The following is a 16,058-nucleotide window of genomic DNA, read 5'->3' as shown; positions in this document are numbered from 1 at the left end:
TATATACTATAGTGATTACGTACTTTAGTCATAATAATTCTATATAACATAATTATATAGAATATATCAAGAATGCAAATCAAAATTTCCTGTGAGTAAAGAAATAAAATAAAATGGAGTATATATGCATTTAAAATTAAGTTTAAAGTATTTGTTATATTTTTAAAAGTAAATTAAAAATTTAGAGAATAAATTCTTGAAAAAATTGCATAAACGTTCTTTTCCTCAGCTTAATGCAAAAATACAAAAGCAATTTCTAAACAAACATATTTATATATATGGACATTATTATCACTTATGGCATATATAAGTTTAGAAGATAATAAATAAATTCATTTGAAATTCCACTCAAGACACATATTTAAAGCAAACTAAATGATCTTCGTAGACATGAATCCCGTGAATCCACTAAATGCGGCCACACGCCCAAGCGGATGCGCTAGTCGCGGACTAGAAAAATTAAAAATTGCAAATTCTAAATTCTGAATTCTGAATTGCGAATTGATAGGCGGGCGCATGTTTCGCGCCATTTTTTGATTAAAATCATAAAAGTAAATTTACATTTTGACTAACAAAAATAAAAAGCACAATTTGCGGACAAATCTGATAAAGTGATACACTTCACTAGGTACAGATTAGAGAGATTAGAATACCATAAAAATTACTTTTTTTTTTCTTTAGATCTAATATAGTTAATTTGTGTCGACAGTGTCAAGTGTGATATAAACTAATTTTTTGTATTAGAATGTATCGCATTATTGTCATTGAGAATACTATATAGATATAGAATTGTAGTTGTTAGTTGTTATCATTATTTAAAACAAAATAATTAGGTTATATTTAAAAATGAAAAATAAAAATGTAGTTTATACTAATGGTTGGTTCTATGTGGTTAATGGTTTGATGATAAATGAAAATATTTTTTCACTTGATTGCATGAGTTTACGTTCTGTTAATAATAATGAACTTTTTATAAAAAATTATAAAATTTTAAAAAGTTCTTTATTAAATATCTGTCATTATAAATTATTATTTTAAAATATTAAATTGTCATTTAATTTTCTTTTGAAAACAGCACAAAGAAAGAACTGAAACAAAAATATTACAATGTTTGAAAATATATGTATATTATATTATGTATAAATTTTCTTCTATAATATTTTCATTGTTTGGAAAAATAGATTAAGTTCATATTTTTCCCTAAACAAATTTTCTCCAAAAATGCTCGAAAGAAAATATTCATAATATAAACATAAATATTAATATATAAAAGTTCTATATATACACGTACAATGGTTCAAAATTCTTACATGCAGCCCTATAGCAGAATGAACTAATTTTTAGTGGAACGTTTGGCGCCTTATATTTCTACGTCTACACCAAAACGAATAAAATATAAATTTTACTTTTTTTAAGTATAAATAAGCATTCGTTTGTTTCTATGGTGTATAACATTAAGCAGTCTATAGAGCGAAGAGATAAGAGCTGCTAGATTATTAATACGAGTATATGGAATGCTTGAATAAACGTTTATATATAAGAAAATATTTGCGGTTTTCAGTAAATTTAGAAGTAAGTTTATGACTTGCCTTAAAATGTTTTTAAATTTTTTTATAAACATATGATATATATGAAAAATTTTATGTTGTCCTCACCCTTCTAGAACGAGTCTGGGTATGACGCACTATGTTCATTGATCAACCCTAATTGGACTTAGGTACCATGGAGAATCATCTATGTTAAACTTTAATAGAGATTATCTGGTATTGCAAAAATGCTCAAATACTGACCAAAATCATCTGGTTAAAGGTTAGACTTGAACGTTTTGATATTACAGATATTTTATGGAAAGTTTTCATTAGAAACATTTTTTTCACATTATCAATTTTTCATATATTTATGCGGGTGAGCATATTTCAAAACGGCCAAATTTTGGCTAGAAAGGTTAAGGAAATATATGTCATTTGTAACCAAAATTATTGGCATATGTTCACCCGCAAAAATATATGAAAATTTGATCATTATTTTTTATATTGTCAATATCTTTTAATTGTAGTAATACATATACTACATGTGCTTTTTTTAGAAGTTTGAATATCAGTAAATATCAAGTTCGCTACAACTTTCCTTAAAAAAATTATAAAATTGGAATAGTGCTCTTTCTGAGTATGTGAGGAGTATGCGAAATTTATGCCAAGTCTCATGTGAAATAATATTTGCAGGAATGACAAGCGGACCGATAGAAATTAAAATATTTTGATTTTTCGTCAGTCTTGTTCGTTTTTTTTTCGTATACAACCGGATTTTTGTCGGCTTTCATGCAAATTTCAATCTGTTTTAAGTCGTCAAAGCGAAAACGTCATTTAAATACACGCATGATTCTATTCTGTATTATATTTTGCTGAGGAGTGTTCAAAATAATGTCAGCAGTGAATGATGTGTAATAGTAAGTATCGTCACTCCAAGACGTCGTGCCAGGAATTATGTGTAATAGCCTCTTTAGTAAAAATAATTATAGTAGTCCTAACCACGTTGTTCTTTTCTTTTGTGGGAACATATTCGAAATTAATTGATAATTATTAAGTGTTTAATTACAAATAGAATATAAGAGTTCTGATGAAATAACCGGAAGTCAGTAGAAGAGGATTTTTGAAGTAATTCTGAAATTTAATTTCTAGTAACAATATGTGCCTCAGAAGCAGATAACCTAAACTACATAAATCTAAATGAAAGCATTTCTTTACCGTTAAGAAGTATATCATCTTCAAGAAAAAAAATTATAATTCAAATGTGAAATCAGATACAGATAATCTAATGACGAAGTTTTATTAAGAAAATGACTGTGTACAGATTTTTCCGAATTTTAAAGATATTTCGAATATTTAAGTTTTTCGAGCAATGTAATCAAAAACAAGTATTTAACTATTCAGAAGTAAAAATAGATAATACGCACACTATATTGTCCTACATACATTACAATACATTAATGTCCACTGGCAACAGAAGATGAAGTCATCTATGAACATGGATAATAATTGTCGAATAAGACAAACAGAAGGAAAGAGTAGGAGAAAAGTAAGAGCATTGGCGCGATACGATGACATATGAAAAAGTTATGGGAGTTTTTTTCTAATAATAACATTAGGTAATTAAATAATCGTAATTAAATAATATAATTTGTTATATTGATTAATAAATGACAATTTATTTTAATGAATTGTATTGTATTCAAACAGTACGTTTATTAGATGGTTTTAAAAATATTTTATTTTGATTTAAAATGTTTAATTTAGAAATTCTTTGAGTGATTTTGAATAAGTTTGATGATTTTATTAACATATAAAAAATTGCTTAAGTATTTATTTTTTATACATGAAGTCATAAAAGATGGAATAATATTCTTTCATAAAATTAAACTTTGTATAAAATTGAAATGAAGAAATTTCTTGCACAAGTTGGGTAATGCAACTTATGAACTACATAGATATGGTTAATGACTAAAATTCTTATCATGTTACATATGTATATATGATAAGAAAATTTTACATTGACAACATACTAACAAATGTTTACTAACAAACACAAAAAAATATTCATGTTATGAGTTTCGAAATTCTATATTAAATTGGATATTACTATGACAAGCCCCATGAGGAATAAAGTATAACTACAGCTGTCGTTTATTATGTCTTAAAGTTAACATTGAATATATAATTAATAAACTGCAGTTGTAAGTCTTCTCACATAAATTTTTTATTATTAGTAGGTGGAGAACATTTAATAATTTTAATAACATTGAAAGGAACAGTTTTAAAAGGTGTTTTACTATATATATTTATGTAAATCCAAGTGTGATGTATATATATAGATAAATATATATGGTGTACTATGCATTTGTTACACCCTACATACTATGTAGGGCTTGTCAAAAATTGTGTAACACAGTAAAGGGTTTACGTACAAATGGCGGCCCGTCTTATGAATAGACCGGCTTACTAAGACTGCGAGAATTGGGTCAATAACGATAGTAACGCAGTAAAAGATACTTCCAAGATAATTTAAACCACATATATTTTTGATTAAAATGATAAGAGAAATTAATTAAGCGACGTCCAACTGTCTGTTCGACTTTTGTATATAATCGAATGACTTTAGGTACAACGTCTTTTGAGTTTCCAGACAGATACAATTGACAAATAGATCACATTGCGTGACTTAATCGTGTAATAGTGTACAGTATAACTGCAGACAATGAGTTTATGTTTATAAATACTGGATTTTACGTCAAAATAGTTTTTATTTATTTATAAATGACTTCACACACTAAATTATTAAAATAAAAAAATTATTTTGTTACATTTTTTCCCATTTATTTTTAATTTGTTTTTTTCCTAAAATTCAATCTACCTTCATATTTTATTTATTAAATTGTCGCCTTTAATTACGTGAATTCATGACAAATTCTTGTTCTAAATCTCAATCAAATATAAGAAAAACGTATATAGACTGACTGATAGATAATCCAACATCGCCAAATAAACCCTCCTTGAGATACTGATCAACAATGTAGTGATTTATATAATGTCCTGATATGTCACTTATTGCGTTATAAACACTTTAACAATTTTAATACAACCTTTTTAAAGTATGTATGAAGGGTATTAAATAAAACAAAAAATACTATTCCACTAAATCTATAATTGTAAGCAAAGTGTAGTAATAAATTTATTGAAAAAGTAATTAAAGTAACTGCTTCGATGACATAACGATAACCTTTCTAGCAATGGGACCTAAGGAGATATTTTGAAGTAATTTGTTTTTATATAATGCAAATATAAATAAAAGCTAATAGATATTGAAAAGTACTAATTTACGATAAAGTTTTATTTGAATTTCAAATTTTTCTTTAACATTTTATACTACAAAACTATAAACAATAATTTATTTCTATTATAAATTGGAACATTTATAGCGCTTAAATTATTTTTTATCGCAATTATTTATATTTATCAAATATTTTTTAGACACGTTAGCTTGGATTTAGTATTTCATTAAATTTATTATAGTTTACACACATATTTGGGGGAACTGACTTGTCATGCCTAGTGCTTTTCCACATGCATTTGGATGGATTTTGGGGTACGCTTTGAAGTGTGAAGCAATTTGTTAATTTTGATTATGTTAGAGTGATTCACTTTGACTTATAGAATATATGTCGTTTGAAACCATTGGAACAAATTTTTAAGTTCTGTTAACAAATTATATATATTTGTAAAGAGTTATTAACAATTAAAAAGAATGCAGGAGTTTTTAACCGGAAATTATGAGAAGAACAAGTATAATATTATAACATAATAGTTTATAATAAAATAATATTAGTTAATATAAAATAAAAATAAATCCATTCAATAAAAATGTTTGAAGCAGAAGAATTGAATTTCAATTCTTAGGTTTCATCGTTCTAGCGAAGAGCGAAACTTCAAAGGACCAAGGAGTTATATTAAGTCTCAATTAATATACTGAATTAATATAAACTTAATAAAGCTCTAAATCCAGTAGGATTTATTGTTATGATATTTTGAATTGCACTTTATGCTTTTTTAATCTTATCTTCAATGTTATTAAACCTGATAACTACAAGTAAGTAGCATTAGATGGAATCCAATTAGAATGATTTAAAAAACTGATCTTGAACTACTAAATAATTTCTTTTTTTTTTTAAATACTTATACATTTATTTATTGTATCTTCTCTTACAATGAGGGTAACAATGAGTTTTAAAATATTATCACTAATTACATAATATTACAATTATTTATTTTAACTATACATTGTATAATATTAAATAAAATAAGTAAACCTTATATCACGGACCTCACTTAAATCAATGCGTTAAATTTTATTGGAGTGAATGTAAGGTGTTTTAAGTAAGCTTTATCAGATTACTACAAAGAAAAGTGGGGTTTTTACTTGAAGCTGTCGAATTTTAATTAATGGCTAGATGGTCAGCTCTTTTTAGGTGGTAAGTAATGGATAGAAGTTCGAAATTCCTTGCTAACATGTTCTGTCAGCCTTTTATTTGATTTTTTCTTATATTGCAAATACTGCTTTAAATAAGAGAAATATAATTTCTGACATAATACAAATGAGTTCTAATAAGTTTTTCGAAAAGTGATTAACTTTGAGGATATTTCGAATATTTATAAAATATAAATATCTTTTCAAGCAACTAATATAGTATTTTTAAACACCATCCTTTATAATATTACATCATTTTGCAAATTTTCGATATCACTTTTATCAGACATATAGTAGATATGCCGCGTCATACAGCATGACTCTAACTCATATCAGTTGGCGTAAGCTCAGTTATGTACTACTGATAAATAAAGTAAACGAAATATATAAATACCTAAGATATTATTATATTTTTTTTTGTTTCTATTTACTTTTGCGTAAGTAAAGTGTGTTATTCTAAGGTGTACTACTTTTTTTTTTAAAGCGCTATATCAACAAACTTTAGCGAATACAGTAAGCAAAATGAGCATCGTCTACCCAAGTGCTTTAGAGACAAAGTTCTTTATCAGCGCTTATCAGTAAAAAATGAACTGTTAAAATATATTACATAATGAAATTATGAAAGACAATAAACTTATTTATATGAATTTATATTTTATTGCTAATTTTTATAATCAAAAACCAAAGAGTTTTTTTATTATCAAAATAATCAAAATTAAAGTAGCGACCATCTTTCTGTAAATTGGCTTTTTAATTACTTTTAGCGAAAAATATTTGGGAAAAATTGTAGTTTTTATTTCTTATCAAAAATGTTGTAGATTCCACTTATCTTCATAGAGCGTGTTAGATATTTTTACTTTAAATATTTTTAAATTTTTAACATCTTAATTAAGTAAAATGTGTAAATTAAACTTTTCTTCAGAACACCGGTGTTTAAAGTTATGTTGCCAAGAAGAAATATGTCTTAGATTGGCTTAAACTGCTTTTTGAGTCTCTCTTAAAAGGTAAGTGATGGCTATGGAACGCAAACCCACTTATCTCATTATTTTTAAAAAATACTTAATTTCAATGTTTTTTTTATAAATTAATTAAAGGAAACTACAACTGACTTTTTGTAATACAAAATCAATACAAATCCAAACAAAATCCGTAGAAATACCGAGATATTTTGGGTTCTGTATGGGATAGCACAAATCTGTTATATTTTACAATAGATCACATATTGTCTAATTAGAAGTAAATCTTTAGGAAAGGTTTTGTAAATAATTACTCATTATTACTTGCATATATTTATTATATATTTATGAATATCATTTATCATCATATGTTTTAATCGTAATATTGAACTTCCATTATTAATCCATTATTGAGATTAAACATTGTTTTAATCTATATCAGTATATTAATACAACAAGTTTTAATTTAATTCCAGTCAAAGTTTAAAACTAGTGCTTCTTTATATAATTCATACCTAATTTTATATATATTTTTTTTGTGTTATACTTTACTCGTTTACGTTTTTGAGATACTTTTTAGAATTGCAAAATCATTTGATCTAAACTTGTTTTGTTTGTATGTATATATGTATGTTTTGCAGATTTGTTCAAAAGTATTTGTTAACTAGGTCAATTGTATTAAGTATGAAAGCAGTTAAGAAAATTGAGTGCTTGAGTGAATACAATGAAAGGAATTTACTTATTATATTTGATTTTAATAAGATTTTTAATCACTTATAGAGTAGTATTAGGCCATATACAGATGACAAAAAAAGATACATAAATGTATTAAAAGTGTTTTTTTTTGTTTGTTATTTAAAAATAATTTTTTTAACATTGATAATGTTTATACAGACGTTTCTTATAGAAATTTTTTTGTAAAATTACTTCATATTATTTTCTGCTTTTTATACATTGTTTTCCTTAGTGCTGTTATCTGGCACTTTTTAGTTTTTTTTTGTGGGATTTACTTGCAATTTGACTACTGCTTATTTCTTTCAATGTATATATTTGGCTAAGCTTACGCGAGTGAATTGAAGAAGAGGTGTACATAGTGTAACATAAAATTTACACTAACTAAATTTTACTACACAAATAATACCAAACAACACAAATATAATAAAAACAAAATAAACAACAAGAAAACAAACAACAATAGAAAGAAACTTGTAAACAACGAACCGTTGAAATCACAAGAACAAAGATACTGCTTGCTTCGCACATCACAAGTATAAAAGGCGAAGCAAACGCAGTAGACTGGGATTCAGCAAGACAGCGAGCTAAGAACAGGTCGCTCTATATTACATGTGCTGAAACACCAAGAATCGAAATTTACATCTCGATTTCTATTTTGTTTTATTTTTTTTAATTTTAATAGAAATACACATTTCTATTAAAAATCATAATTAATAACGAAATTAACATTTCGTTAATAGTAATAGAAATATAAATTTCTATTACTCTATTGTTCATAACGAAATCAAATTTTCGTTAGTAAATCACTCGGTAAGGTGATAATAACCCATGAACATTATCACCCATACCAAATCCATTGTATGAAGAAGAAATTCACATTTCTTCAAACCTTTTGTCAGGGGCGTCGAAATTAACATTTCTACGCCAAAATCCATTGTATATAGAAGAAATTCACATTTCTTCAAACCTTTTGTCAGGGGCGCTGAAATTAACATTTCTACGCCAAATCCATTGTATAAAGAAGAAATTCACATTTCTTCAAACCTTTTGTCAGGGGCGTCGAAATTAACATTTCTACGTCAAATCCATTGTATAGAGAAGAAATTCACATTTCTTCAAACCATATCACCGTACCAACGTCACCATCCACCGTATTCCACTGTTCCTATCAAATAAATTTATTGTAGGACTGAACCTTGAATCCGGCGAGTAAAACCCCGGCCAGGAAGGTTCGTTACAATTGGCGCCCGAGCAGGGACCGTGGGAACAGAACTGACCAACATCTTCAGTTGAGGATGGAAGACAAACCAACGGTGGTACCATCAGGAATCAAGGAAGTGACAGGACAAGCAGGCCGTAAAACAGCAGTCGCTTCGACAAGCACAAAACGACTTACATCAGGAGGCAAATCTTAGATTTACTTCGCTAAAAAGGAGGAACTGGTGAGTTACGCAGACGAATTCGGATTAGATCCAAGTGGTTCACTGGAGGAACTTCGGAAAAAACTTTCAACGTTCATGGACTCAGAGGCAGCTGAGAAAGATACCGCCAGGCTACAGGAACTCGCGAAACTACATATCAGAAGCTCATCACCGGGAGTCATTGAAAATAGACGTCCTTCGATAACTAAGGGAGGAAGTGTAACCATGGCCGAATATCCAGTAATCATCAACCAAGTCAGAAAATGGGAATGCCACTACTCAGGGGAACACGAAATACTACCATTTATAGAACGGATCGAGGAACTGGCAGATATGTACGGAATACATCGGGACTTATTACCGAAGCTAATGCCTGAAGTTCTAAAAGACAAGGCACTGATCTGGTTCAGGAATAACAACAAGCGATGGACCGAGTGGCCATCATTCAAAGCAGATATTTTAGCATTCTTCTTGCCCCCAAGATACTTTGAACAATTAGAGGACAAAATACGAGCCCGCCTGCAACAACCTAGGGAACTGTTCAGAGATTATGTATTGGCACTGCAGAACATAATGCAATATTCAACATACAGTGAAGAGATAAAATTAGAGAGAATCTACCGGAACAGTCGTACCGAGTATCAATGGTATATCCGTAGGAAAGACTTCCAGTCATTATCCGAGCTGTTAACATTAGCTGGGGACCTGGAGGCACTGACCGCTACGGACCGTCAAGTAAGAAATACGCTACCGGCTAAGGAGATCAAAGCAAGAGTGATTGATACATCTGAAGACAAGATTAAAGATGTCAGGACAGCTTGTCGTCGTTGCGGACAACAAGGACACTTGAGGTGGAATTGTCGTTTTTCAGGCATCTTATTTTGCTGGGAATGCGGAAAGAAGGGAAAACGTACAATTGAGTGCTGCAGGAACCAGGGAAACGAGAACAGGGTCCATCGACAGAACGGGGCGATGGGACCTCAAGTCAACACCCCGTCCCACCAGTAGAATGCATGAAGCTCAGTGAATCACGTCTGTCGGCCCAAGTAACTAATAATCAACAAGTCATGAAAGCAACGATCGATACAGGATCCTCGCGAATTTTCATCAATTCGCAAACGGCAGCAAAAGAAGCGCTCATCAGGCTCACAGTAGTCGAGTATCCACAAGTGATCCCATTACAGAATCAGTCCAACCTACGTACAAAAAAACTTAGCATGCAGGATCGAAATTATCTAGAACAGCATCCAAAACCACTACAAGAAATTTCACAAACGCCATGTAAATGTCTCACACCTCCACAACAAGGATTGCAACGCCTAATGTCGATTAAAGAAAATCCAGAAGTATTTCATCCAGCCCGAGTAATACCAGAAGAAGTGCACCGTCAGCAACACACAGAGTCTAACACAGAATTACCGAGTCAAGAAATACACCGTCAGCAAAACACAGAGTCTAACACAGAATTACCGAGTCAAGGAATACAACGTCAGCAAAACACAGAATGTAACACAGAATTACCAAGTCAAGAAATAAATCGACAAAACACAGAGTCTAACACAGAATTTCCAAGTCAAGAAACACCAGGTCAACGGAACACGGAACCTAACACAGAATTACAAAGTCAGGATACACAACTTAACAAACAGTTGCAAACTCAAGTCCAAGAAATACACCGCCAACGATCTACAAGGGAGTTTCTAGCACAAAGCCAAGAGATACAACGACAGCAAAACTCAGAACCTGACAGACAGTTACAAATTCCAAGCCAAGAATGTCGAGCACAAGTTTCAATTATTCGCGTTAGTCAACAGGAACAACTGTCACCTCAGGAGAACTTTAACGTAGATCAACCGAAGGCAAAAGGAGCCAAGTCACCAGCGCTAGTAAGACAATGTTTCGTCGAGACAGAGATTCCAAATAGTAGTCAAAATCGCCAGCGACAATTAAGACGTTTAGGTATACTTGAACAAAAAGATAACAATCATAACATCATAGTCCAAGACAAGTTCTTTAAAATTTTCAAAAATCCAAGGAAACGAACAAGGAATCATTCTACGAGGTAATCAGAGTCCTTCAATTCGATGGAAAAACCGGGGAAGTGTAACATAAAATTTACACTAACTAAATTTTACTACACAAATAATACCAAACAACACAAATATAATAAAAACAAAATAAACAACAAGAAAACAAACAACAATAGAAAGAAACTTGTAAACAACGAACCGTTGAAATCACAAGAACAAAGATACTGCTTGCTTCGCACATCACAAGTATAAAAGGCGAAGCAAACGCAGTAGACTGGGATTCAGCAAGACAGCGAGCTAAGAACAGGTCGCTCTATATTACATGTGCTGAAACACCAAGAATCGAAATTTACATCTCGATTTCTATTTTGTTTTATTTTTTTTTATTTTTAATAGAAATACACATTTCTATTAAAAATCATAATTAATAACGAAATTAACATTTCGTTAATAGTAATAGAAATATAAATTTCTATTACTCTATTGTTCATAACGAAATCAAATTTTCGTTAGTAAATTACTCGGTAAGGTGATAATAACCCATGAACATTATCACCCATACCAAATCCATTGTATGAAGAAGAAATTCACATTTCTTCAAACCTTTTGTCAGGGGCGTCGAAATTAACATTTCTACGCCAAAATCCATTGTATATAGAAGAAATTCACATTTCTTCAAACCTTTTGTCAGGGGCGCTGAAATTAACATTTCTACGCCAAATCCATTGTACATATAAAGAAGAAATTCACATTTCTTCAAACCTTTTGTCAGGGGCGTCGAAATTAACATTTCTACGTCAAATCCATTGTATAGAGAAGAAATTCACATTTCTTCAAACCATATCACCGTACCAACGTCACCATCCACCGTATTCCACTGTTCCTATCAAATAAATTTATTGTAGGACTGAACCTTGAATCCGGCGAGTAAAACCCCGGCCAGGAAGGTTCGTTACAATAGTAAGTGATTTGAGTTTAATTGAGTAAGATTTAAGGTATGACTTTAATACTTTATAAAGAGGCGTTAAGCATTTTTTTATTTTAAAAAAAATTAAATATGAAATTTAAATCCATTTGAGTTAGAATATCAACAGTTTTTACACATTTTTTACAAATAACGTACAACGTTAATTTAAGTTTGCTTGATCATGTACTCAACAATAATAACATATATCTGTTTTAAATAAGCAAATCTATAAATTTAAGAGAAATGTCAAAGACCAATGTTACAATGTGACTTACAATATGCGTTATGGTACCTCAACAAACAGTATATATGTCTTAACACGATCCTTATGTCCAATAAAATCCATAAGTTGCACATCATTTAAGTAGAGATTATTTGAAATGCAACAGACTTATAACTTTAGATAAGAGAGTTAGTTTAGTTTATGGTCAAGTCATATGGTAATAGGATCATATATGCAGAATGATTATTAAATGTAGAGACAATAAATTTTTAAGAGTTAGTAGGAACAGAATGTAAAACAATATGATATATAAAAGAACCAAACCGTCAACGGATATAAGTTAAATATTTATTGAAACAAAAGGACTACCTTAAATTTAAGTTCTAGTCCATAATAATTGAAATAAACAACCAAGATATTATATCTGATTAAAGATATTTAAATGGCAACATGATTTTATACTACTATACAGTAAATTGATGACCACATTCAGATATAGAAATTAGTAAACCAAAATCAATCAGTTCGTCTACTTGCTTGACGATAGGACAAACTTTAATATATGAACAGAATGAACACCAAAAGTGCAATAAAAGTTGAGAACGGAGCAAGTGCATTATTAATGAGTTAATACTTTTTGGTAATGTGTGTTATATATTATATTTTTGGATTCTGTAATATGCAAATATGAAACAAGTTTGCAATTAAACCAGAATTATGCTGTCAAAACAAATTAAAATTGTGCTAACAGCAAAGAAAGTGAATGAACTTTAAGAATTGCTGACTCAGTTTACCTGTAACTTCTGGACAGCACCGAATGACATGAAAATATCGGACAGAAGGAATATAAAAAGAGAAGAGTAAAATAAAAAATTATATGCAGAAAAATAAATATATGTGTTAATAGAAATATATGAAAATATTATATAAATGAATATTTATTAACTTTAATATACCTTTAACCATTGGTTCAATGATATGCGTCATCTCTTCTTGCGGTATCATTTCCATTAATCTGGCTATATCATTTGCAAGCATTTTCTCGACAACATCCAAAAAGTGTGGTTTCAAAGAATGGAACTTTGTGAAATCTTGATGTTGTAAGACATCTTGCATTTTTTTAATGTCAGGAAAATCACCAGGAGATATTGACTGTTCACGTTGTATGCGATCATAAATTTGTCCTAAGTTCTTAATTAAATCTTTCTTTTTGCTATCTTTACCAAACACGCTAGGCATTTCTTTTCGTAATTCGGATATGATAAATGCATGTACTTTAGCTAATCGCGCCCGTTTTATTAAATCGTTCAATTTGCGTAAAGCTGCATTACGTGGCAGTGATTGCAAATCGCGGAAAAGATCTTGTTCTTCATCCTCGAAAAGTCGCCTATTAGCATCATAACGCAATGGTTGATCCCAGAAAGAACCAATATAAACTCGCGCTACTTCTGGCGTTTGTAATACTTTACCAAGTGACCACATAAGTGCACCATAAACTCGCATCAGTTGCTGGTGATCAATCATATCTGCTTTGTTTAATATGATTCTTATTTTATCATCGTGACCCTTCAAGGCTTCAATAGACCTTCGAAACTCATCTGATATATCTAATTTATGTGCATCAAAAAGTAATATAATACGATCGACACGTTCAGCAAACCATTCAAGTACACCCGTAAAATCATAACCACGATCGATGCGTTGTTTTTCACCAGACAATATACCAGGGGTATCTACAATTGAAATAGCATGTAGCACTGGTGAGTTTACTGAGGAACATTGAAACCTGTTGAGAAAAGCATTTCCGTACTTGCTGAGTGGCCGGAATTGTTTCTTAGGATCAACTACCAATGCATTACCGGGTATTACACCTTCTTTCTCATCATACATAACCGCTATAAAACGGTCAGTTGTTGGTTCGGGACCAATACGTATTCCAGGAAAATCTCTTTCTAACAAATAACGTATGAAAGTGGTTTTACCCGTTGAATATTGACCAACCAATAAAATCATTGGTTTCGCATCGAAATCAGGATCCTCAAGTTTTGGCGAATGAAATTCATGGAAGTGATAATGTTCCTCCAATGGTAAAAGCTTGCTTCGGTAAATTTTTTTCAATTCGCCAATTACATTTTCCACAACCTCCTGGTTCTTATTTTCGCGTTTGAGAAAGCTAAACATTTCAGCAAATCTTATCCGTTTCTTACTAAAATTTTATATTAAACTTTAACGAATTACTTTAATATTGAAGGATATATATATAAATATTTAGACTTGTACTGTTTTGTGTTATATTTGCTATGGAATTTATGCCGCCCCAAAATGAATCACGCAAGCAAAAATTTATTTTTGGATTTATTTCGTCACGGTTTTTCACTCAATAAATAAACAATTTAGTACGATTCGCTAAACGAATTTACGGAAACTTTTGCAATTAGAATTTAATAGTTAATTACAAAATAAATTTTTAATACATAATTCGAAAAAAATTAATAAATAATTAACACTTTCTCAATCCGCTATTTGACACCGACGTGCCCTCAACTAGTGGGAAGCTTCTCTCGAATAAGCGAAACAACGTCATTTGACAGCTAACCTGCGGAAAGCATTGCCAACATTAAATGTACTTAAGGCATCGCACACATTTATCAAACCGTGGTGAATTATATTTTACCTAAATATTTTGGTGAAGATCTACGGAATTTTTATTTTATAGTTTAGTTTTATATGTGATTAATCGGTTTCGATGCATGTGTCTGAAATCATACTGAAGTAGTATATTTTAAAATTATATATTAAATAGAGAGAAATGAAAAATGTTGGAATCCAATTTTAATAATTCAATAGCATTCAAAAGAAAAAAACATTACAAAATATTTACTTTTTTTATATTTTCAAGACTTACACAATCATAGTGATTTCGCTAGAAAGTATCTCTGTATAATCCATTGCGAATTATGTAGAATATATGTATTATAGACTACTAAACAAAATGTTCGAAACTTTTTATTGATATATACTATTGTATTTTTATTATTAAAATTTTCTGACTTACTTTGTTAATATTTGTGGGCTTTTCAAAAAGTAATTATAGGAAACTGTTCTCATATTCAAATACATTTTTATTTTAAGAATTACACTTATATTATCTACAATGTATTATTTAATAAATTTTATTATCGTTATTTTTAAATAATTTAAATTTTCTGACTTGCTTTGTTAATACTTGTGGGTTTGTTAAAAAGGTATTATGGAAAACTATATAAATTTTATTTTGATGGTTACTTCCAAATATAATATATTTAAGGATTAAAATAGAAACGCAATTTACATTTTATCTTCTATTGAAAATTTAGTTCTGATGTAATTAAAACATCTTTTGGTAAAGATCGGAATTACCGATCGATTTAGCATATTGTAACTATAGTACAACCAAAGAATCTATAGTACAAAGAAGTGCCACGCTCATACAAACGAAATACCCACTTTATTTTGCTGGTGGATTTATAATAAATCCACCCAACCTCATGCAACAATGTTTGATCGAGGCACAACTGGTATGATGTTCAGTTCAAACCTATATGTGAGTCAAGTAAGGCTGACAAAAGCCCGACTGCATACGTATTCAATCATACATGCAACCCTCTGTATTACATTATACGCATGTTTGTGTGTTTGTTCGCTGTAAAATGTTCAAGCGATCAAACA

At 29.9% G+C, this 16,058-nt stretch overlaps 1 protein-coding gene across 1 annotated transcript; it reads right to left on the bottom strand.

The window, feature by feature from the left end:
* Positions 1-12,814: 12,814 nt before the first annotated feature.
* Positions 12,815-15,364, bottom strand: LOC119676592 (EH domain-containing protein 3-like). Its single transcript, XM_038087836.1, has 3 exons — positions 15,256-15,364; positions 13,307-14,556; positions 12,815-12,903 (listed from the first exon to the last, which is right to left on the bottom strand). The coding sequence occupies exons 1-3, from the start codon at positions 15,297-15,299 to the stop codon at positions 12,815-12,817; spliced, it is 1,383 nt and encodes a 460-aa protein (XP_037943764.1). The 5' UTR covers positions 15,300-15,364.
* Positions 15,365-16,058: the final 694 nt, after the last annotated feature.

Source organism: Teleopsis dalmanni, chromosome 2 (genome assembly GCF_002237135.1).
Source record: "Teleopsis dalmanni isolate 2A chromosome 2, ASM223713v2, whole genome shotgun sequence".
Classification (NCBI taxonomy): domain Eukaryota; kingdom Metazoa; phylum Arthropoda; class Insecta; order Diptera; family Diopsidae; genus Teleopsis; species Teleopsis dalmanni.
This window is presented reverse-complemented; position numbering and strand designations above follow the sequence as displayed.